This window comes from Cetorhinus maximus, chromosome 23 (genome assembly GCF_964194155.1).
Source record: "Cetorhinus maximus chromosome 23, sCetMax3.hap1.1, whole genome shotgun sequence".
NCBI lineage: Eukaryota > Metazoa > Chordata > Chondrichthyes > Lamniformes > Cetorhinidae > Cetorhinus > Cetorhinus maximus.
Genome location: NC_135901.1, coordinates 17731251 through 17755781, shown reverse-complemented (window position 1 = coordinate 17755781; position 24531 = coordinate 17731251). Strand labels below are relative to the sequence as shown.

General features: G+C 45.4%; 2 protein-coding genes across 3 annotated transcripts; both read right to left on the bottom strand.

Moving 5' to 3' along the window:
• Nucleotides 1-5037: 5037 nt before the first annotated feature.
• Nucleotides 5038-19618, bottom strand: LOC144697222 (uncharacterized). 2 transcript variants are annotated; one of them, XM_078569123.1, is made up of 4 exons: nt 19553-19618; nt 10850-10949; nt 5580-6302; nt 5038-5495 (listed from the first exon to the last, which is right to left on the bottom strand). In XM_078569123.1, exons 3-4 carry the CDS (start codon nt 6202-6204, stop codon nt 5476-5478), a joined length of 645 nt encoding a protein of 214 aa, XP_078425249.1. In that variant the 5' UTR covers nt 6205-6302; nt 10850-10949; nt 19553-19618; the 3' UTR covers nt 5038-5475. The 2 variants fall into 2 exon arrangements, with proteins under 2 accessions (XP_078425249.1, XP_078425248.1); XM_078569122.1 differs by lacking the exon at nt 19553-19618 and adding an exon at nt 14315-14675.
• Nucleotides 19619-19742: 124 nt separating this feature from the next.
• LOC144697256 (uncharacterized) lies at nt 19743-22988 on the bottom strand. The gene is made up of 2 exons (XM_078569190.1): nt 22969-22988; nt 19743-22063 (listed from the first exon to the last, which is right to left on the bottom strand). Exon 2 carries the CDS (start codon nt 21770-21772, stop codon nt 21197-21199), a length of 576 nt encoding a protein of 191 aa, XP_078425316.1. The 5' UTR covers nt 21773-22063; nt 22969-22988; the 3' UTR covers nt 19743-21196.
• Nucleotides 22989-24531: the final 1543 nt, after the last annotated feature.

Below are 24531 nucleotides of genomic sequence, written 5' to 3'. Positions count from 1 at the left end.
TGAGTGTGGCAACAGTTTCTCACTATTTACTCTGTCCATACCCCTCAGAATCTTGAATACCTCTATTAAGTTTCCTCTCAGCCTTCTTTTCTCCAAGGAAAACAGACCCAACCTCTCCAATCTACCCTCGTAGCTACAGTTCTTCATCCCGGCAATCAAGAGTTAATCGACGGGGTGGGGAGGGCAGACAGGAAAGTAGAGTTGATGCCACAATGAGATCAGCCATGATCTTATTAATGATGGAACAGGCTCAAGTGGCCAAATTCCTGCTCCTAATTCTTGTGACCTTATGAGACAAAGACCCGTCTTCACACTGAGGATACCGTCCATCATGTTGTGAGGCACTATCACTATGTTAAATGAAATAGATTCAGGATGGATCTAGATTTCAATGGGCATCCATGAGGTGCTGTGGATCATCAGCAGCAGCAGAATTGTATTCAGCCACAATCTGTAACCACATGGCCCACATATCCCTTACTCTACCATTACCATCAAGCCAAGGGACCAACCCTGGTTCAACACGAACTGCAGGAGAACATGTCAGAAGCAGCACCAGGCATTCCTAAAACTGAGATTCCAATCTGGTGACCCTATACCATGAGACTACATGCATTCTAAACAGTGGAAGCAGCATGCTTGAGACAGGGTGAAGCAATCCCAAAAACAATGGATCAGATCAAAGCTCTGCAGTCCTGCCACATCCAGCCAGGAAAGGTATGGATAATTAAACAACTAACAGGAAGAGTAGGCTCCACAAACATCACCATTCTCAATGATCCCAGCATATCAGTACAAAAGACTGGGTTATGTGTTTAGTGATCCCGGGAGTGTTACCGATACCTTCCCTGGATCCCGAGGCAAGGACAGACAATCTGGAAGGTATAGGGAGCTGGGACTTGTCTGTGAGAATAATTGAAGGAATGAGAACTGAAATAATCTAGAGTTAGAAAGAAGAAGGCTCCAAATATGGAGCAGTTAGCAACTGGACATCAATTAATCTTCTCTTACGTTGGAGAAATGAAGGTCTCGATAGTGTGCCTGAAACAATATTAGTTCATCTTGGTCGTTAACACCACTTTCCCGCACGCTCCCCATTTCCCTCGAATGCCTGAGAGATTAAAAATCTCTCCATCTCAGCCTTAAATGTATTTAAAGATGGAGCATCCAGAGCCCTCCGGGATGGAGAATTCTATGTGACAAGAGAAAAAGAGAGAGGGAAGTGGGGGAGACACAGAGAGAAAGAATGAGAGAAATGGGATAGAGAATGAGAGAAATAGAAGGGCACAGGAGAGACAGAAGAGGGTGGGAGAGACGGGGGCAATGGAAAGGCATTTTAGAGACTGACAACTGAACCACAATTTGATAGAATCTCCCAAACCCTCAATCTGCACCATCTAGAAGGACCAGTAGCGGGTGTATGTGAACACCATCACCTCCAACTCACACACTGTTCTGACTTGTCTGATATCCAGGACTGGATGAGCAGAAAGTTCCTTCATTCAAATATTGGGAAGATGAAAGTCATTGTCTTCAGTCCCCAATACAAACTCCGCTCCCTAGCCAACGGCTCCATCCTTCTCCCTGACAACTCTCTGAGGATGAAACAGACTGTTCAAAGCCGTGGTGAAATATTTCACCCCAAGATGAGCTTCCAACCACATATCCACATCATCACCAAGACCACCTGTTTCCACCTCAGTAACATCACCCGACTCCACCCTAGTCTCAGCTTGTCTGAAACTGTCATCCATTCCTTTGTTATTTCTAGGCTTAACTCTGGCTGGAGGTTCTAGATTCAGGGGACACAGTCTCAAAATAAGGGGCAGGCTATTTGGAACTGAGGTGAGGAGGAATTTCTTCACTCAGAGGATGGTGAATCTTTGGAATTCTCTGCCCCATAGGGCTGTGGAGGCTCAGTCGTTGAGAATGTTCAATACTGAGATCGATAGATTTCTACATATAAAAAACATTGGGGATAAGGGTATAGTGCCAGAAAATGGTGTTGAAGTAGAAGATCAGCCGTGATCTCACTGAATGGCAGAAGGGCTCGAAGGGCTGAATGGCCTATCGCTGCTTGTATTTCTTATGTTCCTTCCTAACGCACTTCTGGCTGGTCTCCCACATTCAACCTCCCCATAATCTTTAGGTCATCCAAAACTCTGCTGCCCATATATTTACTCGCACCCAGTCTTATTCACCCATCACCCCTGGGCTCACTGACCTATGAAAGTTCCTGTTTAAGAAGAACCAACATTTTAAATTTCTCATCCTTGTTTTCTAGTCCCTCCATGTTCTCACCCCTCCCTATCTCTGTAATCTCCTCCAGCATCACAACCGACCCAGGTCTCTGCACTCTGCTCATTCCAACTTCCTGAGCATTCCCGATTTTAATCGCTTCATCCTTAGTATCCACATCTGAGCTCAAAGACCATAAGCACTGGAATTTCCTCCATAAACCTCTCCGCTCTCTTTCTTTCTTTCCTCGTTCAAGATTCTCCTTTAAACCTACATCTTTGACTAAACTTTTGGCCATCTGCCCTCTTACCTCTTTACATGATTCTGTGTCAAATGTTGCTTTTTAGCACATCTGTTAAACCTGGAAAGGTCTATTACATGAAATGTGCTATATAAACACACATTGTTGTTGTTGATTTGGACATATATCGCCGTTCCTTCATCATCACTGTAACTCTTTATCTAACAGCATTGTGGGAGCAGCTTCACCACACGGACTGCAGCGGTTCAAGAAGGTCAAACATCATCTTCTCCACAGGTAACTGAGGATGGGTAATATCTGCTGCTGGTCTTGCGGTCCTGGGCAGGGGAGTGGGACCAGCTGATTTGCGCTTGCAGAGAGCCAGCACAGGCAGGACGGGCTGAATGGCCTCCGTCTGTATTGTAACCATTCAATGATTCAATGATAAAGAACCGACTCTGGAGACCAGGGACCAGCCTCTGGAACCAATGTCCAGCCTGATACAAACCGGCTCTTCATTGATCTGGGAGCTGCGGCCCCGCTCGGTGTAAACAGGGGAGGGGGACCGGTCAGTTTATTTCCGGGGTTTGCGGTTTACACAACATGTTTCCGGAGCCTCTCCGTCCACCCGCCGGATCCACCGCTCCCTCCGCCCCGCCATCTGCCCCCTTTACCCATTGTGGACCCGTCTCCCCATCGCCATTACCCGCACTGCGCATGCTTCAGTCACAGCCTGGCCCCGCCCCTTCTTTCACTCCGATTGGTTGGAGGATCAACCGCAACTGCTCGGTCCTTCAGTCCCGCCCCCTCTTCCTATTGGTCCGGAGCTGCCGTCAATCACCCGGGCATTGTGACGGTTTCAGACGCTGTGAGCGGCCACAGACTCAGCCTGACTTGCTGATTCTTGGCAGCATTTTCTGTTTGGGAATTAGAGCTAGAGATGGATGGTCAGTTCCCCTCTGTCCGGGGGGGATTCACACTCATTTCCCCAGTGCAGTGATTCTCACGTTTACTTTACATGAGAAAGTCCCCGGTTCAATCCCGGCTGGAAACTTTGTGTTTAACATTGTTCCTGATGAGGAATTATCAGTGAGTTTAGTTTCATGTCGAACAGGGTGACAGTTCCTGTTGTCTCATTCTTTAAAAGCTCCTTCTTCACCTTTAAACAGGTAACGATAAGTGAGGGAAAACTGATCCACTCTGACCCCAAAAACAAGATACTGCAGATGCTGCAAATCCGATCTCAAAACAGAAAATGTTGGAAACACTCAGCAGGTCAAACAGCATCATTCTCAGTGAATGTTTCACGTCGCTGAACTTTTATCCAAACTGGAAAATTTCCCAGATTTAACAGTTTATAAACAAGTCGAGAGTCAGAGAAAACAGGGGCAGACAGAAGGAAACAACAAACGGTCTTGTGACAGGATGGAAGGCTGGAGAGAGTAAATGATAAAGGGGACAATGGTGCAAGGAAACATTGGGTGACCAGACAATTAAAGAAACTAATGGGACAAGTAAACAAATAAGACAGGTTCAGACGATGGATAAATGGTAACAGCAGAGCCATTACCAGCATCTACTGCCCTAAAAATGGGAGTGATGTTTATGATATGAAATTATTAAAATTAACGTTGAGTCTGAAAGGTTGTAAAGTGACTAATCAAAGACGAGCTGCTGTTCCTCGAGCTTCTGTTGGGCTCCATGCAGCAGTACAGGAGGCCGAGGGCTAAGAGGTCAGACTTGAAGTGAGGCTGAGAATTAAAACAGTAAATGAGAAGCAGCTCAGGATCGCACTTGCAAAGTGAATGGTGATTTTACATGAAGCAGTCACCCAATCTGGATTTAGTCTCCACAGTGCAGCGGAGACCACATCGTGAGCAGTGAATACAGAATACTAAATTGTAAATAGTACAAGTAAATTACTATGTCACCGGGAAAGTGTGTTTGGGGACCTGGAACGTGGAAAGGGAGGAGGTGGCAATGGATCTGTTTCAATAAGTTTGTAACAGGCCAATGCACAGTTGTTCTGCTGTGCTTTATATTTTAATGGGAATTATCAAATGTTTTTACCACTATGATCTTGGCTGGTGGACTATAATGTCTTCGCATTTCTCTGTTGATCTATCCAGGAGGGCTGGTGTGGTAAGAAGGACTTGTCTGTAAAATACAGTCACTGTGAGTGTGATAATGGAGCATTTGTATATCAAAGGGCAGTGATACCTAATCACCTATCGAGTGAGTGAGTTTGTAACAGTGTAACTCAAATAATTACAACTACTGCAGGAGATTCTCTGGCTACAAGTCAATAAGGAAGGAATCGGGACTGTGCAGTCCCACCCAGCTGGACACCAGTGGAGAGGCATTGGAGGAGGATGGAGTGGTCATTGGTGTCTGCTGCCCTTGTCCTTCTAGGTGGCAGTGGAGGTGGGTTTGGAAGATGCTGTCTAAGGAGCCTTGGTGGCTTGGAAGTGAGTACAGAGGAGACGGGAGAGGGATGCACTTAACTTGTGTTATAGATATTAAGAAGACTCGGCACACTGTGTGTTTAACACAAAGCTGATTTATTTTTATTATATCCAGAACATTAACACCTCTAACTGGCCTGGAGTTTATTAACATCAGTAGAAAAAGACCCCAATGAACATGGTTCAGCCCTGGATGCGATTACCAGAAAAATCCAATTACTGTCGTCACTTGTAAACTTGATGGTGACTCAGCAGAGTCCATGACCGAGTGAATGTCTTCTTAGACTCGGAGCAGGTGAATGGCCTCTCCCAGTGTGAGCTCTCTTGTATCTCAGCACGTGGGATAACTGAGCGAATCCCTTCCCACACAAGTAGCAGGTGAATGCCTCTCTCAGTGTGAACTCGTTGGTGCACATTGAGTTAAGATGATCGCTTGAACCCAGTCCTGCAGTGAGGACACCTGAACAGTCTCTCGTCTATGTGAACACGTTGATGGGACATCAGGTCCCTGGAACATTTAAAGCACTTCCCTCAGTCTGGGCATTTAAAAGGTCTCTCATCAGTATGAACAGGATGATGAGCCATCAGTTCCCCAGAACTTTTATAGCACTTCCCACAGACTGGGCATTTAAAAGGTCTCTCCCCAGTGTGAACTCGCTGGTGTGTCAGCACGTGGGATAACTGAGTGAAGCCCTTCCCACACATGTAGCAGGTGAAAGGTCTCTCTCCCGTGTGAACTCGCTGGTGTCTCAGCAGGCTGGCTGAACAAGTAAATCCCTTCCCACACATGTAGCAGGTGAACGGTTTCTCGCCAGTGTGAATTCGCTGGTGCACAGTGAGGTGAGATGGTCGCTTGAACCCAGTCCCACAGTGAGAGCACCTAAATGGTCTCTCATCAGTGTGAACACGTTGATGGAGCATTAGTTCCCATGAACTTTTATAGCATTTCCCACAATCTGGGCATTTAAAAGGTCTCTCCCCAGTGTGAACTCGCTGGTGCCTTAGCAGGTTGGATAACTGAGTGAATCCCTTCCCACACTCGGAGCAGGTGAATGGTTTCTCCCCGGTGTGAATTCGCTGGTGTGTAATCAGCTGGGATGATCGAGAGAATCCCTTCCCACACACGGAGCAGGTGAACGGTCTTTCCCCAGTGTGAGTGCGTCGATGAGTTTCCAGCTGACACGGGTAACTGAATCTCTCCTCACAGTCTCCACATTTCCACGGTTTCTCTCCAATTTGAACAGTGCTTTTTCCTTCCATGTTCAAAATGCTATGCTATTCAGGTTACAATGTATTGGGCGACTCCTTCAGATGCTGTTTTCTGACTGCAAATCCTCCCCTTCTAATATCCTGTGAAACTGATTTAAAACAGAAAAAGGGAGTGAGAGGGAACCCACAAAAACACAAAGGCAGGTTGGGAAATAGAACTGAATGAAAAGAGAGTGAGAGAGAAATAAAGAAAGAAAACAGGGGGTAAAGGAGAGAGATTTTATATATATACAGCTTGACCAGAACTGTGTGGGAATGTCCAAAACCCTCAACCTCCACCACCTAGAAGGACTAGGGTAGCTGGTGTATGTGAAAACCATCACCTCCAAGTTCCCCTCCAAGTCACATACCGTCCTGACTTGTACGACATCCAGTGCTGGATGAGCTGAAATTTTCTCCATTTAAGTATTGGGAAGACTGAAGCCGTTTTCTTCAGTCCCCACTACAAACTCCATTCCCAGCCACCGGCTCCATCCCTCTTCCTGGTACCTGCCTGAGGCTGAACCAGGCTGTTCACAACCATGGAAAAATATTTCATCCAAAGATGAGCTTCCAAGCACATCCACATCATCACCAAGACCGCCAATTTCCACCTCAGTAACATCGTCCAACTCCACCCTCGTCTCAGCTCATCCTCTGCTGAAACTGTCATCCATTCCTTTGTTCCCTCTAGACTTAACTATCCTAACACACTCCCTGCCGGCCTCCCACATTCAGCCTCCCTGTATCTTGAGGACATCCAAAACTCTGCTGCTTGTGTGTTTACTCGCATCAAGTCTTGTTCACCGTTCACCCCTTTGCTCACTGATCTTCAAAGGTTCCCGGTTAAGAAGCAGCAAAATTTTAAAATTCTCATCCTTGTTTTCCTCCCTGGCTGCGATCATCCCTATCTCTGTAGTCAACTCCACCCACTGTCAAGATGGTATAATAATGCCTATAATGTTATTGGAAATTATTTAAAAATAGAGTTTAGTGGTGTCTGTGTCTAAGTGTGTGTGTCTTAATTGGATTAAAGCCAGCTGGTCTAGAGGCTTTGATGTGTAGAAGATAAGTTGGTTTGAAATGGTAATTAGATAAACATAGAATGTGAGATGTAAAGGGGCCAATTTGCGTTTTTAAGTAGACCTTTCAAAAGAGGTGAAATATTACACCTAACCAGGTGAAGCTCAGAAACAATGTCTTTATTTTTTTCAAAGCTTACTAGTAAAGTGAGTATTATGAAAGGGTTTTATTGTTAGCAGGTTTAAAGTTAAAAAAACTGAGTGACAATGCAAATTTGCATTCAAAGAGGAAAATATATATAAAGGAAGAGAAGGCTGTTGGTAAAAGGAAGAGGGATTCTAAGATCTAAAGCCTCCAGCCTCTAAGCCTGTCTGCAAGGACCCAGTGCTGAAAGAAACTCATATTGAATGTGACTGTCCAGGGAGTGCTTTGCCAGGGGTCATAGAGTCATAGAGGTCTACAGCACAGAAAAAGGCCCTTCGGCCCATTGAATCTGCGCCAGTCAAACAAGTACCTAATTATTCTAAAACAAAAATAAAAACAGAAACAGAAATACCTGGAAAAACTCAGCAGGTCTGGCAGCATAGGTGGAGAAGAGTACAGCTGACGTTTCAAGTCCTCATGACCCTTCAACAGAACTAAGTAAAATTAGGAAAGGGGTGAAATATAAGCTGGTTTAAGGGGGGTGGTTTTGTTGGGACAAGCAGCCAGTGATAGGAGGAGATAACCAAAAGCTGTCACAGACAAAAGAACAAAGAGGTGTTGAAGGTGGTGATATTATCTAAAAGAATGTGCTAATTAAGAGTAGAAGACAAGACAGATAAGGTACAGATAGCTCTAGTGGGGGTGGGGGAATACTAAAAGGTATAAATAAACAATGGTGGAAATACATTTAAAAATAATGGAAATTCATGGGAAAAGAAAAAAATCTATATAAATTTTTGGAAAAAAACGAAAAGGAGGGGGAAGAAACGGGAAGGGGGTGGGGATGGAGGAGAGAGTTCAAGATCTAAAACTGTTGAACTCAATATTCAGTCCGGAAGGCTGTAAAGTGCCTAGTCGGAAGATGAGGTGCTGTTCCTCCAGTTTGCATTGAGCTTCACCGGAACAATGCAGCAAGCCAAGGACAGACTTGTGGGCAAGAGAGCAGGGTGGAGTATTGAAATGGCAAGCGACAGGGAGGTCTGGGTCATGCTTGCGGACAGACCGAAGGTGTTCTGCAAAGCGGTCACCCAGTCTGCGTTTGGTCTCTCCAATGTAGAGGAAACCGCATTGGGAGCAACGAATGCAGTAGACTAAGTTGAGGGAAGTGCAAGTGAACTGCTGCTTCACTTGAAAGGAGTGTTTGGGCCCTTGGACGGTGAGGAGAGAGGAAGTGAAGGGGCAGGTGTTGCATCTTCTGCGTTTGCATGGGGAGGTGCCTTGGGAGGGGGTTGAAGAGTAGGGGGTGATGGAGGAGTGGACCAGGGTGTCACGGAGGGAATGATCCCTACGGCATGCCGCCGGGGGGGTGAAGGGAAGATGTGTTTGGTGGTGGCATCATGCTGGAGTTGGCGGAAATGGTGGAGGATGATCTTTTTGAATGCAGAGGCTGGTGGGGTGATAAGTGAGGACAAGGGGGACCCTATCATGTTTCTGGGGGGGAGGAGAAGGCGTGAGGGCGGGTGCGCGGGAAATGGGCCGGACACGGTTGAGGGCCCTGTCAACTGCTGTGGGTGGAAAACCTTGGTTAAGGAAGAAGGAGGACATGTCAGAGGAACTGTTTTTGAAAGTAGCATCATCAGAACAGATGCGACGGAGGCGAAGGAACTGAGAGAATGGGATGGAGTCCTTAATCCCATTTTCCAGCACTAGGCCCACAGCCATGTATGCCATGGCATCACAAGTGCACATCCAAATTCTTCTTAAATGTTATGAGAGTTTCTGCCTCTACCACCCTTTCAGGCAGTGAGCTCCAGATTCCACCACCCTCTGGGTGAAAAAAATTCTTCCTCACATCCTGTATAAACCTCCTGCCCCTTACCTTAAATCTATGCCCCCTGGTTATTGATCCCTCCACCAAGGGGAAAAGTTCCTTCCTGTCTACCCTATCTATGCCCCTCATAATTTTATACACCTGAATCATGCCCCCCCTCAATCTCCTCTGCTCCAGGGAAAATAACCCCAGTCTATCCAATCTCTCCTCATAACTAAAACTCTCAGCTCAGGCAACATTCTGGTAAATCTCCTCTGCTCTCTCTCTCTCCAGTGCAATCACATCCTTCCTACAATGCAGATTCCAGAACTGCACGCAATACTCTAGCTGTGGCCTAAGCAGAGTTTTATACAGTTCCAGCCTAACCTCCCTGCTCTTATATTCTATGCCTCGGCTCATAAAGGCAAGTATCCCAGATGCCTTTATAACCACCTTATCTACCCGTCCTGATACCTTAAGGGATTGGTGGACATGCACACCAAGGTGCCTCTGATCCTCGGTACTTCCCGGGGTCTTGTCATTCATTGTGTATTCCCGTGCCTTGTTTCTCCTGCCCAAGTGCATCACCTCACACTTATCCGGATTAAATTCCATTTGCCACTGATCAGCCCATCTGACCAGCCCGTCTATATCCTCCTGTAATCTAAGGCTATCCTCCTCACTATTTACCACCCCACCAATTTTCATGTCAACCACGAACTTACTGATCAACCCTCCTACATTCAAGTCTAAATCCCACTGGACAAGGGCATCCAGTCACAAAAACACCCCTCGACCATCACCCTCTGCTTCCTGCCACTCAGCCAATTCTGAATCCAATTTGCCAAATTGCCTTGGATCCCATGGGCTCTTATCTTCGTTATCAGTCTCCAATGCGGGACCTTATCAAAAGCCTTTTTAAAGGTCTGTTTAAATCTGTGTTTTACTGTTAACTGGGGTGTAACTGAGAGTCAGGTTAATTAGGGGATTTTTGTAGTTTTTATAGCAGTAATTTGTAGACATATGTATGTGCTTACAATCTTTCTTGTATTAATAAATGTCTAATTTAGTTTTATAAAAAACCTGAGACTCAGTGGTCTTATTACTACTGAATTCAAAGCCTGCATATCGAAACATACAAATTGCAAAAATGGGTTATGACAGTTGCTTCAAGTTTCCTTCCAGGATTTGAACAACTCAGCATTTATCATTGGATGTGTCATAATACCCACACAACCCTCCACTCAATGGATTTCCTCCCTGGCTGCGATCATCCCTATCTCTGTAATCTCCTCCACCTACAGAACCCCCTGAAACATTTGTTCATCTACCATCGGCCTCTTTAATATTCCTGATAATAATCACCCCACCTCTGGGGGCCGCTCTTTCAGTTGCCAAGACCACAAGGGTTTTAAATTCCTCCTTAAACCTCTTCGTCTCCCTATCTCAGTTTCCTCCTTCAAGGTGCTCCTCAAAACCTACCTCTGACCAAACGTTTGGTCACCTGAACTCATGTCTGCTCATGAGGCTCAGTGTCAAATTTTGCTGTGTAACATTTCTGTGAAATGTCTTGGAATATTTTATTACATTAATTTGTATTTATATCACACTTTTGTGATTGACGTGGACATATATCACCATTCCTTCATCATCACTGGTGAATAACCTGTAACTCCTTACCTAAGAGCACTGTGGGAGCACCTTGACCACACGGACTGCAGCGATTCAAGAAGGTCAAACATCATCTTCTCCACAGGTAACTGGGGATTGGCAATATCTGCTGGAATGTATGAAGAGAGAAACAGGGTTAACATTTCAGGTTGTGCAAAATAAATTACACGGAATTACAATGATGCAGAATTTGATGGTTAATATAAGTTCAGAAACATGAGAGAAATGTACAATAGCACCAGAAAAACAATTCCTGACTGTAAGATGCTGCAGGAAGGTAAAACTGGTAAGTCAGCAGCACAAGGTCAAGGGAAGAACAATGGTGGAAACCTCATTTAGACATGGTTGCTGAAGTAACAGTAAAATACCAAACACAGCTCAAATATACCCAGAGACAGAGGAAGTTAGACAACAGCAAAGAGGTGATCAGGGAGGGCAGAGGTGAAACAGGGCAGTGGAAGGACATCGATTAGATCCACCAGTCCAAGACCCATGGAACCCCTTACAGACAACACAGCATAGCACTAAAAGCTCTAAATTCCAGATGAATGGTTAACTAAGCCGACAAGTGAAACAATTTCAGTTTTCAATATTAAAATCTCCTGCTGGAGCCTGCAGCTGGAAAGATATCAGAAGCACTGGAGTCAGAGAAAAATCTCCCAATTGAGGAAATACCCGGGGAGCGGGGTGATGTCACTGAGCAATTGTTGGTGCGTGATGACATCACAGACACGAACACAGAACATCTGGGTCTGTGCAAACCAGTGATTACCACACATTATGAAGGATGTGAGGGTCCTTGAGAGGGTGTAGGGGAGGTTTACTAGGATGGTTCCAGGGATGAGGAATTTTAGTTGCAATGTTAGGTTGGAGAAACTGGGGTTGTTCTCCTTGGAGCAAACGAGATTGAGGGGAGATTTATAGAGATGTACAAGTTTATGACAGGTTTACATGAGGTAGATAAAGTGAGTTGAGATGAGTGCTTCAATCCAGTCCCACAGTAGGAGCACCTGAACGGCCTCTCACCAGTGTGAATCCGCTGGTGTGCGGTTAGTTCAGACAATTGAATGAACCCGGTCCCGCAGTGAGAGCACCTGAATGGTCTCTCATCAGTGTGAACAGGTTGATGGGACATCAGTTCCCCAGAGCTTTTATAGCACTTCTCAGAGTCTGGACATTTAAAAGGTCTCTCCCCAGTATGAACTCTCTCATGTCTCAGCACATGAGACAATTGAGTGAATCCCTTCCCACACACATAGCAGGTGAACAGTCTCTCACCACTGAATTCGCTGGTGTACAGTGAGTTGAAACGATCCCCTGAACCCAGTCCCACAGTGAGAGCACCTGAACGGTCTCTCATCAGTGTGAACACATTGATGGTACATCAGGTCCCCAGAACTTCTGTAGTATTTCCCACAGTCTGGACAATTGAAAGGTCTCTCCCCAGTGTGAATCCGCTGGTGTGTCAGCAGGTCGGATAGCTGAGTGAATCCCTTTCCAAATTCTGAGCAGGTGAATGGCCTCTTCCCAGTATGAATGCGTCGATGAGCTTCCAGCTCAGACGGGTAACTGAACCTCTCCTCACATTCCCCACATTTCCACTGTTTCTCCCCACTGTAAACGGTGCTTTTTCCTTCCACGTTCAAAATCTGATGACATTCAGGTTACGATAAATTGAGCGACTCCATCAGATCCTGATGTGATATTTGCTTTGAGTTTCCCAATTGCAAATCCACCCCCTCTAATACTCTGTGAAGTTGAATTAAAACAGAAAAAAAGGGAGTGAGAGAGAACCCACAAAAACACAAGGCAAGTTCTGAAATTGAGATGAATGAATCTGGTAATTTGTGGAACTGACACGAGCAAAAGTGACCATGAAAGTTCACTAATGTCCTTCAGGGAAGGAAACCTGCCACCGAGACAAAGGGGAGGCACAGAGTGAAAGAGAGGGATTTTATATATCTACAGCTCGACTAGAACTTTGACAGATTCTCCCAAATCCTCAACCTCCACTAACTAAAAGGATGAGGGGAGCAGGTGTATGTGAACACCATCACCTCCAAGCTTCCCTCCATGGACTGCAGCGGTTCAAGGCAATGGCTCACAACCACTTTCTCAAGGGCAATTAGGGATGGGCAATAAATGCTGGCCCAGCCTGCAATGCCCATAAATGAATTTTAAAAAGTCCGAGTCACACACCGTGCAGATTTGTCTGACATCCAGCACTGGATGAGCAGAAATCTCCTCCACTTAAATATTCCTGCCACTGGGTCAAAATCCTGGAACTCCCTTCCTAACAGCACTGTGGGTGTACCTACACCTCATGGACTGCAGTGATTCAAGAAGGCAGCTCACCACCACCTTCTCAAGGCAATTAGGGATAGGCAATAAATGCTGGCTGAGCCACCAACGCTCACATCATTGCCTTCAGTGCATACTACAAATTCCACTCCCTAACCACTGACTCTCCCCCTCTCCTTCGCAACTGCCTGAGGCTGAATCACACTGTTCACAATCGCGAGATGAGCTTACAGCCACATATCCGCATCAACACCAGGACCGCCTATTTCTGCCTCAGTAACATCACCCGACTCCGCCCTAGTCTCAGTTTATCTGCTGTTGAAAGCGTCATCCATTCATTTGTTACCTGTAGTCTAAATTATCCTAATGCATACCCAACCGACCTCCAACATTCAACTCCATCCTCCCACCCCCAGAATCTTGAGGTCATCCAAAACTCTGCTATCCGTGTGCTTACTCACATTCAGTCTTGTTCACACATCACCCCTGTGCTCACTGACCGACAAAGGCTCTCATTTTAAAAGCACCAAAACTTTAAAATTCTCATGTTTTCCTCCATGGTTGTGATGAGCCCGATCTCTGTATTCTCCTCCAGCCACAGCCCTCGCCAGGATCTCTACACTGATCTAATTACAGCCACTTCAGCATTCCCGATTTTAATCGCTCCACCATCAGTGACTGTTCTTTCAGTAGCCTAGGCCACAGCTTTACGCCTCACTCTTCTTCTTTGAAATACTCCTTAAAACCTACCTCTTTGACAAAGCTTTTGGTCACCTGCCCTAATATGGCTCATGTGGCTCAGTGTCAAACGTTACTTTGTAATATTTCTGTGAAATGCCTTGGAAAATTTTATTATGCTAAAGGCATAATTATTGTCACTGCCTTGGACATATATCGTTGATTTGCCTCATCAATTACACATTGTAACTCAAAGTGTGAAGCAGCTTGATGGACAATTGTCCTCAGTCTGTCATTGGGAACATTTCAAAAAATGCCCACAATAAAGATGGCGGTCGCGCATGCGCCCTGCTGCGCCTGGCCCACAATAACGATGGTGACCGTTACCCCGGGGCTGCAATGGGAAGAAAACTGCCGTTCTGGCTCCGTGCAAAAGTGAGAACGCTAAGTTCTTTTTCGGATTACGCAACATGTTTACGAAACCTTTACGCCTACCCACCGGATCCATCGCTTCCTCCGTCCCCCTACTTTTCCCCTTACCGATCCGGATCCGACATATAACCATCATTCTATCGCCATTACTCGCTCTGCGCATGCTCCAATGGTTTTGTCCACTGCGCCTGCGCACTGCTTTCCTGTGATGTGGATAGGGGACATTCCCCACCGCGGGGGATGATGGGTGAAGGCCTCGCCATTGAAAGTACAAATTATTGTATCGCGATTTGTTTTCCTGGTGTGGTACGGAGACTGGGGCCGGAGGATCAAATAATAAACTTAGGAAACAAATTATATCGTTATATTATATTGAAACTATTGGAGAAAATTCTAAAGGAGAGAATCTATCTCCACTTGGAGAGGCAAGGTTTGATTAGGGATAGTCAAAGGAAGGTCATGCCTAACAAATTTGATTTAAGTTTTTGAGGAGGTGACCAGGTGTGTGGATGAGGGTAGTGCAGTTGATGTAGTTTATATGTATTTCAGCAAAACCTTTGACAAGGTTTTGGCTTGTAGGAGGCAGAGGGTGATGACAGAAGGATGCTTTAGTGACTGGAAGCCAGTGTCAAGTGGCGTACCACAGGGATCTGTGCTTGGTCCCCTATTATTCGTCATTTATATAAACGACATAGATGATTATGTAGGGGGGTAGGATTAGTAAGTTTGCCGTTGACACAAAGATTGGCCGGGTGGTTAACAGTGAAGTTGAGTGTCTTGGGCTACAGGAAGATATAGACGGGATGGTCAAATGGGCAGATAAGTGGCAGATGGAATTTAACCCTGAAAAGTGTGAGGTGATACACTTTGGAAGGAGTAATTTGACAAGGAAGTATTCAATGAATGGCATGACATTGGAAATTCTGAAGAACAAAGGGACCTTGGCGTGTGTGTCCATAGATCTCTGAAGGCGGAGGGGCATGTGAGTGGGGTGGTGAAAAAGGCACTTGGGACACTTGCCTTTATCAGTTGAGGCATAGGTTACAAAAGTAGGGAGGTCATGTTGGAGATGTATGGAACCTTGGTGAGGCCACAGCTGGAGTACTGTGTGCAGTTTTGGTTGCCACATTATAGGAAGGATGCGATTGCACTGGAGGGGGTGCAGAGGAGATTCACCAGGATGTTGACCCGGGATGAAACATTTAAGTTATGAAGAGAGGTTGGATAGACTTGGGTTGTTTTTGTTGGAGCAGAGAAGACTGATGGGTGAACTGATCGAGGTGTACAAGATTATGAGGGACATAGACAGGGTGGATAGGGAGCAGCTGTTCCCCTTAGTTGAAGGGTCAGTCACAAGGGGGCACAAGTTCAAGGTGATGGGCAGGAGGTTTAGGGGGGATGTGAGGAAAGACTTTTTTACCCAGAGGGTGGTGAAGGTCTGGAATGCGCTGCCTGGGAGGATGGTGGAGGTGGGTTGCCTCACATCCTTTAAAAAGTACCTGGATGAGCACTTGGCACATCATAACATTCAAGGCTATGGACCAAGTGCGGGTAAATGGGATTAGGTAGGTAGGTCAGGTGTTTCTCACAGTCGGTGCAGACTCGATGGGCCGAAGGGCCTCTTCTGCACTGTGTGATTCTGAAACCCAACTGCGCGGACCCTCCATTATCCAGCAGAAAGAAGGAAAACGGGATTTGGTGGAAAATTGAGAGTCTCCAAAGAGCATCAATAACAGCAGAATCCTACCCCTACAGTCACATATGAACTTACTAGTGCCCCAGCAGGCGGGAAGAACAACTGAATCCCTGCCCACAAACACAACATTTAAAAAGTCTCTCTCTACCAGGTGGGAAAATTCAGTCAATCCTTTCACACGTGTAAATTATCTGAATGGTCTGTCACAATGTGGCTTTGCTGCCATGTCCTGTCAGCTCTGAAATTCCTCCCCCTGGTGCGACTACACAAGAGTTTCCATCTCAAATGGCAACGGAATCACTCCTCACAGTCAACAACAACAAAAATCTGCATTTATATAACACTTTTTCTTTAACAAAACATCCCATGATGCTTAACATGGGTGAAATTGTAGCAGTGTTTTTGGGACCAAATTACAGAGAAAAACACAATTTCCATACATTAAAAATGGAAACGCACACATTTTAGCGACATAAATCCGTGTCTCTGTTAAATGGTTCATCACATTGTATAACATTCCTATGGTTGTAAAACAGCAGATAATCTGGCTCAGTATGATCTGTGCTTTGGTAGATCTGCTGTGAATATAACACATATGGAATAGCTGCGCATTTCATATTTGTTCTATCACATACATTTACTTTAATCAAATGTCTTGAAGCTGATTGTCTCCCAGGCTAATTTATTCAAAAGCCTTAATAACCAGTGTTTCTTGTTTCTCAATTTTTTTTCTACAGCTCCAGCATTCATCTGACCCCATTGCTATTTCTCACTTTTGTTTTCAATCACTGTTGTCTTCAATATCTTTTTTCATAATCTACTTCCCATCCGTGTCCACCCAATTATTCAGATTTTGTTACAAAAACTGGTAACGATGTGAGATATGTCATGCCTCCTGATTTATAACACTATTTTGGGGGGTGGGGATTGATTACTGAGTACAATTCATGCAGGATGTATTCCTTCTTAGGGAGTCCCATCTGAAACATTAACCATCACATTAGGTTTATATGTATATATGGGAAAATGTTTTTTTACCGAGACCAAGGAAGCGCAAAAATTGTCCCAAAGTTCATGGCCATGAGCATGGGTGTCGAGTCCACAAAGATAAAGCACAATTGCCGGTTGGTCCTCACCAGCAACAAGAACTCCCACTCCCCATCATCCCCCAGAGCACAGCTCCTGGGCTCTCCCTGCCATTTGATGCTCCTCACATCTGCATCCTGTTGTTGTTGTATCATGTGATTAAACACAGCTCCGCACTGTGTCCAGGAAGTCCTTCCCATAATGTGCAAAAGCACTCAGTCACTTCAAACACATCAACAAGGCAATAAGTAATGGTGGAGGCACTGAAATGGCAGGAGCTGGAACCGTGGTGAGAGCAGGAAAGTGATAACATGAAGTAAGAAGGAAGGAGTAAGATGTGTTAGTGTGAAATTGGATGGGGGGAAAGAGGAATGTCAGTGTGTGGATTCCTCTGTCATAGCCTTTCCTCGTCCTCAGAATACAACTGTGATTTGAAGGAAAAACAGAAACAGAAATACCTGGAAAAACTCAGCAGGTCCGACAGCATTGGCGGAGAATACAGTTGACATTTCGAGTCCTCATGACCCTTCAACAGAACTAAGTAAAATTAGGAGAGGGTGAAATATAAGCTGGTTTAAGGGGGGGGGGGGGGGGGGTTGTTGTTGGGACAAGCAAGCATTGATAGGAGGAGATAACCAAAAGATGTCACAGACAGAAGAACAAAGAGGTGTTGAAGGTGGTGATATTATCTAAAAGAATGTGCTAATTAAGAATGGATAGCAGTACAAGCAAGGTACAGATAGCTCTAGTGGGGGTGGGGTGAAATAAGACTAAAAGGGTATAAAAGGTATAGATAAATGATGGGTGGAATACATTTAAAAATAATGGAAATAGGTGGGAAAAGAAAAATCTATATAAATTATTGGAAAAAAACAAAGAGGGGGAAGAAACGGAAAGGGGGTGGGGCTGGAGGAGGGAGTTCAAGATCTAAAATTGTTGAACTCAATATTCAGTCCAGAAGGCTGTAAAGTGCCTAGTCTCTCTCCCCTCCCCTCCACCCCACCCCACCTCCCCCTTAAACCAGCTTATATTTCACCCCTCTCCTATTTTTACTTAGCTCTGTTGAAGGGTCATAAGGACTCGAAACGTCAACTGTACTCTTCTCCGCCGATGCTGCCAGACCTGCTGAGTTTTTTCAGGTATTTCTGTTTCTGTTTTGGATTTCCAGCATCCAGAGTTTTTGTTTTTATCTCTGTGATTTGAAGGTGTTTCAAAACAGCAACATGCCATGCAGTGGAAGAACACCAATTTATACCTGGGTCCGGCAGTTCCTCCAGGGTTTAATAACCTGCTGCCTCCAGCTCTGTCAGACTGGGGCTGTGGCAAATGGTGAGGGAGCCAACAAGAGGGAAAATCCTTGAATTCATTCTCACCATTCTACCTGTCACAGATGCATCTGTCCATGATAGTATTGATAGCAGTGACCCCACAAGGCCCTTATGGAGTCAGAGTCCCACCTTCACACTGACAATTCCCTCCATCGTGTTGTGTGGCACTGCCACTGTGCTAAATAGGATAGATTCAGAAGAGATCTAGCAACTCAAGACTGGGAACCCATGAGGCAGTGGGAGCCATCAGCAGCAGCAGAATTGTATTCAACCACAGTCTGTAAACTCATGGCCCAGCCTATCCCTCACTCCACAATTACATCAAACCAGGCGATCAAGGCTGGTTCAATGAAGAGTGCAGGACAGCAGGTCAGGAGCAGCACAAGTCATATCGGAATGTCAACTTGGTGAACCTACAACACAGGACTGCTTGCCAAACAGTGGAAGCAGCCTATGATAGCCAGAGCTAAGGTGATCTCACAACCAACGTATCAGATCAAAGCTCTGAAGACTTGTGTTCCAGAACTAGTGACACCCCCAGCCAAACTATTCCAGCAGCTTTCCAAAGAAAATAAAACCCAGCCTATGAAATGCTTCCTCTTCCCAACTGTTTTTGATGTGAATAAGATTGAGTGGGAGTTCGCTAATTTCTCTCCCTTAATCTTATGAATCAGATCATTCTTGACATGGGTCCGCTGCTATTGGGCACCCAGGGAGTGACCATTCTAATTCGGTGACTCTGAGCAGTTTTGTTGGTCCAGGGGCTTGAGTGAAACTTGCCACTTTTAAAGTGTCATCATTCATTGTACATTAGGCCGCACCTCCAAACTGGTCTCTCACATTTCCAGTGAAGTGGAGGAAGTTTGCTTTCATAAACCAGCAACTGTGATAAAGACAAAGCAGGATGGAGAAAGACTCAGTTGCAGCACAGTGACACAGTGGAGGAATGGAGAACTGGGGTTCACCCATGAAAGCAGCAAAGTTTTTTAAAAAAGCAACAGCACCCAAAGTGGGGCTTGAACCCACAAACCTGAGGTTACAGGCCTCATGCACTACTGACTGTGCTAGCCAGAAGCTCAAGGGACTGATGCTTTCCATTCAATCACTCACAGCTTCCTTTTCTTAGTTGCACCTCCTTCCAAACACTGTGATCCATTTTCCTCAGGATTTGTTCTTGGATTTAATATTTACCTGCTTTGTGACCTCATTTTGAGATCAGATTCTCTTCAATCTCGAACACAAGTCGAATTGCAAACCCGTTGGACAAACAATGGAAAACAAGTCAGTCGGTAACACAAATCCCATGGTGCTCATTTTCAGATTCACAACAGTCAACTTTTAAATAAAAGGAAGGAACTTTGCAGTGAAAATATTTAGAAAGTTGTTTTTATTTGTGACACACTCACCCGGGTATTCTGTAAATGCTGCTTGGAGGTTCAGTGACCGGGATATAATCTACCTGTATTTTCCTGAGCCGGTGCTCGGTGTATTGGGAGGTTTAGCCCGGGTTGGAGTATCTTGCGTCCCAGGGATGGGCAGTAACCCACTGATTGAAGCTGCAGTCGCCGCTTTCTGCTGGCAGCAGGCGATTGGAGAGTGCGGGGCCGGAATATTGCTGCTTTTCTGCTTTTCTCTGTCTCACTCACTGTGGAGCTGAGGAGGTGTGAATGGGTTTATTTGAATTCAATAACTTCACAGATTTCCAATGGGTTAGATATAGGTACAGGGTAGGTCTAATCATTTTCTCATTAAACTTGAAATAAATTAATCAATAATCTATTTGTGTGTGGCTTGGGGCAGGGAGGGGGATATGGTGGCATAGTGGAAATATCACCAAACTAGTGATCCAGAATCCCAAGCTAATGATCTGGGGAACAAGGTTCAAATCCCAGTGGAATTTGAATTCAAGTAATAATCTGGAATTGAAAAGCTAACCTCAATAATTATGACCATGAAACCATTGTTGTAAAAACCCATCTGGTTCACCAGTGCCCTTTAGGGAAGGAAACCTGCTGTCCTTACCTGACCTGGCCTACATGTGATTCCAGACCCACAGCAATATGGTTGACTCTTAACTTCTTATGAAATGGTGTGACAAGCGACTTAGTTCAAGGGCAACAAAACCATAAAATGCTGGAAAAACTCAGCAGGTCTAACAGCATCCATGTAGAGTAAAAAAAAAAGTGTTAACATTTCGAGTCCGTATGACTCTTCTTCAGAGTCATCCCTTCAAACCTTTCAGTGTCCTGTCTGTTACCAAGTATTCTGATTGTCCCAAAGTCAAAATTAGGTTGAAATCCCTGATGTGCTGTAACGAGAATCTTTTCAATGTCTCAGATCAGTTAATTTCACTGATAACATCAGAATCAACGTTCCAGTATATGAAAGAAGGGAAAGGTGCCTTGATTGACACACACTACCAGATGTCAATTTCTCTCCTCTTACCCCGGAGAAATTAAGACCACAGATGCTAAAACTGATTTCCTTGACAAATTCTGATATATCCTGACCATTGACTAAACCACTGAACCTTGGGGCTGTGACTGCTTCCTGGAAGAAAGTGTCCAGCTGACTCTCCCCCTCCTTGACACCCCTGATGTCTGCAGCTCAGACTCCAGCTCAATAACCCTGAGCATAGGTTTCCTGAGCTGCAGACACTCACCACAGGTATGATAGTCCAGGATCACAATATTCTCCAGAAATTCCCACTTGTTGCAGTCCCAGCACACCACCTGCCCTGCAAAGAACTTTAAACTCTGGCCCAGTGATAGGAGTTATTAACTTCAGCCGAAATAAATAAAGCATGTGATTAACAGCAGCATCCAACCCCTGCAGTCACACATGAACCCGCTGGTGTCTCAACAAGTTGGATGGTCGATTGAATCCCTTCCCACATTCGGAGCAGGTGAACGGCCTCTCCCCACTGTGAGTGCGTTGGTGTGTCTGGAGATTGGATGACTGAGTGAATCGCTTCCCACACACTGAGCAGGTGAATATCCTTTCCCCAGTGTGAACTCGCTGATGTTGAATAAGGTGAGATGATTGTCTGAATCTCTTCTCACAGTGAGAGCAACTGAATGGTCTCTTGTCAGTGTGAACAAGCTGGTGTTTAATTAGATCAGGAGAGGTTTTAAAGCAATCTCCACAGTAAAAGCATTTAAAAGGCCTCTCGTCACTGTGAACTCTCTGGTGTGACCCCAGGCTGGATGACTTAGTGAATTCCTTTCCACACACAGAGCAGGTGAATGGTCTCTCCCCAGTGTGACTGCGTCGGTGAGTTTCCAGCTGGGATGGGAAACTGAATCCCTTCCCACAATCCCCACATTTCCACGGTTTCTCAATGGTGTGGGTGTCCTTATGTCGCTCCAGGTTGGAAGATCTGTTGCAAACTTGTCCACACACAGAACACATGTACAGTTTCTCCCCGCTGTGAATGGTGTGATGTTTTTTCAGGCTGTGTAACTGGTTAAAGATCTTTCCACAGTCAGTGCACTGGAAGACTCTCACTCGGGTGTGTGTGTCTCGGTGCTTTTCTGGTCACACTGATGTTTGTTATCTTTTCCCACAGACAGATCAGAGAAACATTTCTCCTTCCACATTCAAAGGCTGATGATATTCAGGTCCTGATGAATCGACTGACTCTGAGAGGTCTTGATGTGATGCTTGATTAGTTTCCTGTGCAAATCATCTCCTTCTAATATCCTGCAGAAAGAGTTGATAGTGTCAGTATCTCTATCAGTCCATGTTAGAAATTCAAAACAGACAATTCTAGTTTCTATGCAATCTTTTTCTCTCTCTGTCTTCCAAACATGTGATCTAAATCAAACTAAAAGAAGCACCAAAAGGCAAAAAAAGCAAATGGTATTTTCACAAGTAAACCACAATGTTAATTGCAGTGACTATGAGACACTCTGCACTCTGAGGTGCCCACTGTTTCTGGGAGGCATCAACCATATGGATGGACACTGCATCCTTGCTGGCCCTGGCCACCAGGGCGCAGGCAAGACCATAGAAGACTGACACGCAGCCAGAGGGTCCCACCCACCCTAGATCTACAAGTTGTAACCACGCTGAAGAGCAGCTCTAGGACAAGATCCTCTGATGTACCCAGTCCCCTCCACACTGGGCAGACAACGATTAGGAGCCTGGGTCTGAAGTGTGACCAGACATTGAGGAGCAGACCTTCAGATAATTATACAGGGGCTGCAACCTCTCACAATGAATATATACATGGCCCATAGACTTCTGTAGGCTGCAAACATCACCCGCAGCCTGGGGTTGGGTGAAGCTGTTTAAAAATGTGTTGCGCTTAAGAGCAACCCCCGGGCACTGGGACCCAGTTGGGAAATGATTCCCCCCTGCAGCCCCGCCCACTCCCTGTTGTGGCATCCGGACGTCCGCGCATGCGCTCTGCTCCCCGATCAACCAAAATGGCAGCCGTTAACTTGAATAAAAACAAAAAACTGAGAATGCTGGAAATCCAAAACAAAAACAGAAACACCTGGAAAAACTCAGCAGGTCTGCCAGCATCGGCGGAGAAGAGCACAATTGATGTTTCGAGTCCTCATGACCCTTCAACAGAACTGTTCATTTCTGTTGCCGTTAACTTGAACTTGTTCGGAAAAAAGAACCGGGCTGCAAACGGGAGTATCTCAGGGTCTTATTCGACGTTTGGTGCGTTTACGAGGTGTTTAGAAACCCTGTCCTCCCGCCGCCTCCATCGCTCCCTCCGTGTTTTCACTTCATTACCGGTTTGGAGACAAGAGAGACAGAAGACTCCGCATCGCCATTATGGCGCATGCTCCAAACACTGGGCGGTACTGCGCCTGCGCACTGCTCTCCTGTGGTGGGGATAGGGGACATTCCCCACCGCGGGGGATGCTGGGTAAAGTCCTCACCATCGAGTGGCCTAATTGGTGAATCGTGAGTCCTTTTTTTGCAACGATGTGGGGATTGGGGCGAGTGTTGGGCACTCAATAAAATTAGCAACCAAATTATACAGAAGCCCAAGAGCACAGAACCTCCATTATCCACCAAAAAGAAGGGAATTGATGGTGAATTGCAAATCCCCCAAAGTTTTATCGAAACAGCAGCAATGACGCGGAATCCAATCCCTCCAGTCAAATGTGAACTCAGCAGATGGGGTGACTCAGTGAATCCTTTCAGTGAGTAACTGTCAGGATTGTTGTCTCGTGGATATTTCTGGTTGTGCATTTTTAGTTATGCTGTCACACACCAATAACACAGAGAAACCTGGAAACAGGCTGCAGCTCCTTTTTTTTCATTCATCACAGGATATGGGTGTCACTGGCAATGCGGGCATTTATTACCATCCCTAATTGCCCTTGAGAATGTGATGGTGACCTGCCTTCCCAAACCGCTGCGATCCAATTGAATTTTACTTTCTCTGAGCGGTTTTGATATGACCAAGTGGCTTATGCACCGTTTTAAAGGGTCAAAGGTTCAAAGCACACATTGCTGTTGGTCTGGAGTCACCTGAAGACCAGATAAGGCTGCGATGGCAGATTTCCGCTCCTCGAGGATGTCAGGGGACCAGTTGGACTTTTGTAACAATGCATTCATTTCATAATCACTGATAACAGCTTTTATAGTAGATTTTTATTCCGGATTTATTAAATTAACTGAATTTAAAATCTCTAACTGTTGTGATGGGATTTGAACTCACATCTCCAGATCATTATTCCCTCTCGATTACTAATCCAGTAATGTAACCACTATGGGCATGTCATCAGAATGCTTGAATTCAGATTGACAAACAGGTGCTGTACTCAGAGCTACACCAGGAAGGCCCTTCACATGGGGCCAAAGGAAACTTTTCAAAGACAATCTCAAAGCCTCTGTGACATTCTGCTCTATCAACATAAACACTTGGGAAGCAGATTCCCAATCGCCTCCAAAATGGCGATTCATCATCCAAAAACGCTTCAATCAACAAGAGCAGCCACTGAGAGAGACAAACAGAGAGGTCAGCTGCTCATGACAACAATCCACCACCAACTCCACTGGCTGACAACCCCCATGTCCTCACTGTTGGGAGAGCCTGCAAGGCTAAAATAGGGCTCATTAGTCATTTCTGAACCCACAGCTAACACTGACATCTCACTTCCACCCAGTCATCAACAAAAAAGAATCATCCCTGACATGAGGGA

What these genes read in the sequence shown, in the direction of transcription:
- LOC144697222 (XM_078569123.1), bottom strand. Translation starts at nt 6,204, where the DNA reads ATGGAAGGAAAAAGCACTGTTCAAATTGGAGAGAAACCGTGGAAATGT. An exon ending in AGTTCACACTGGGGAGAGAC is followed by an intron (nt 5,496 to 5,579) that starts CTTTTAAATGCC and finishes CTGATGAGAGAC; the next exon opens with CTTTTAAATGCCCAGACTGA.
- LOC144697256 (XM_078569190.1), bottom strand. Translation starts at nt 21,772, where the DNA reads ATGTGTTCTGTGTGTGGACAAGTTTGCAACAGATCTTCCAACCTGGAG.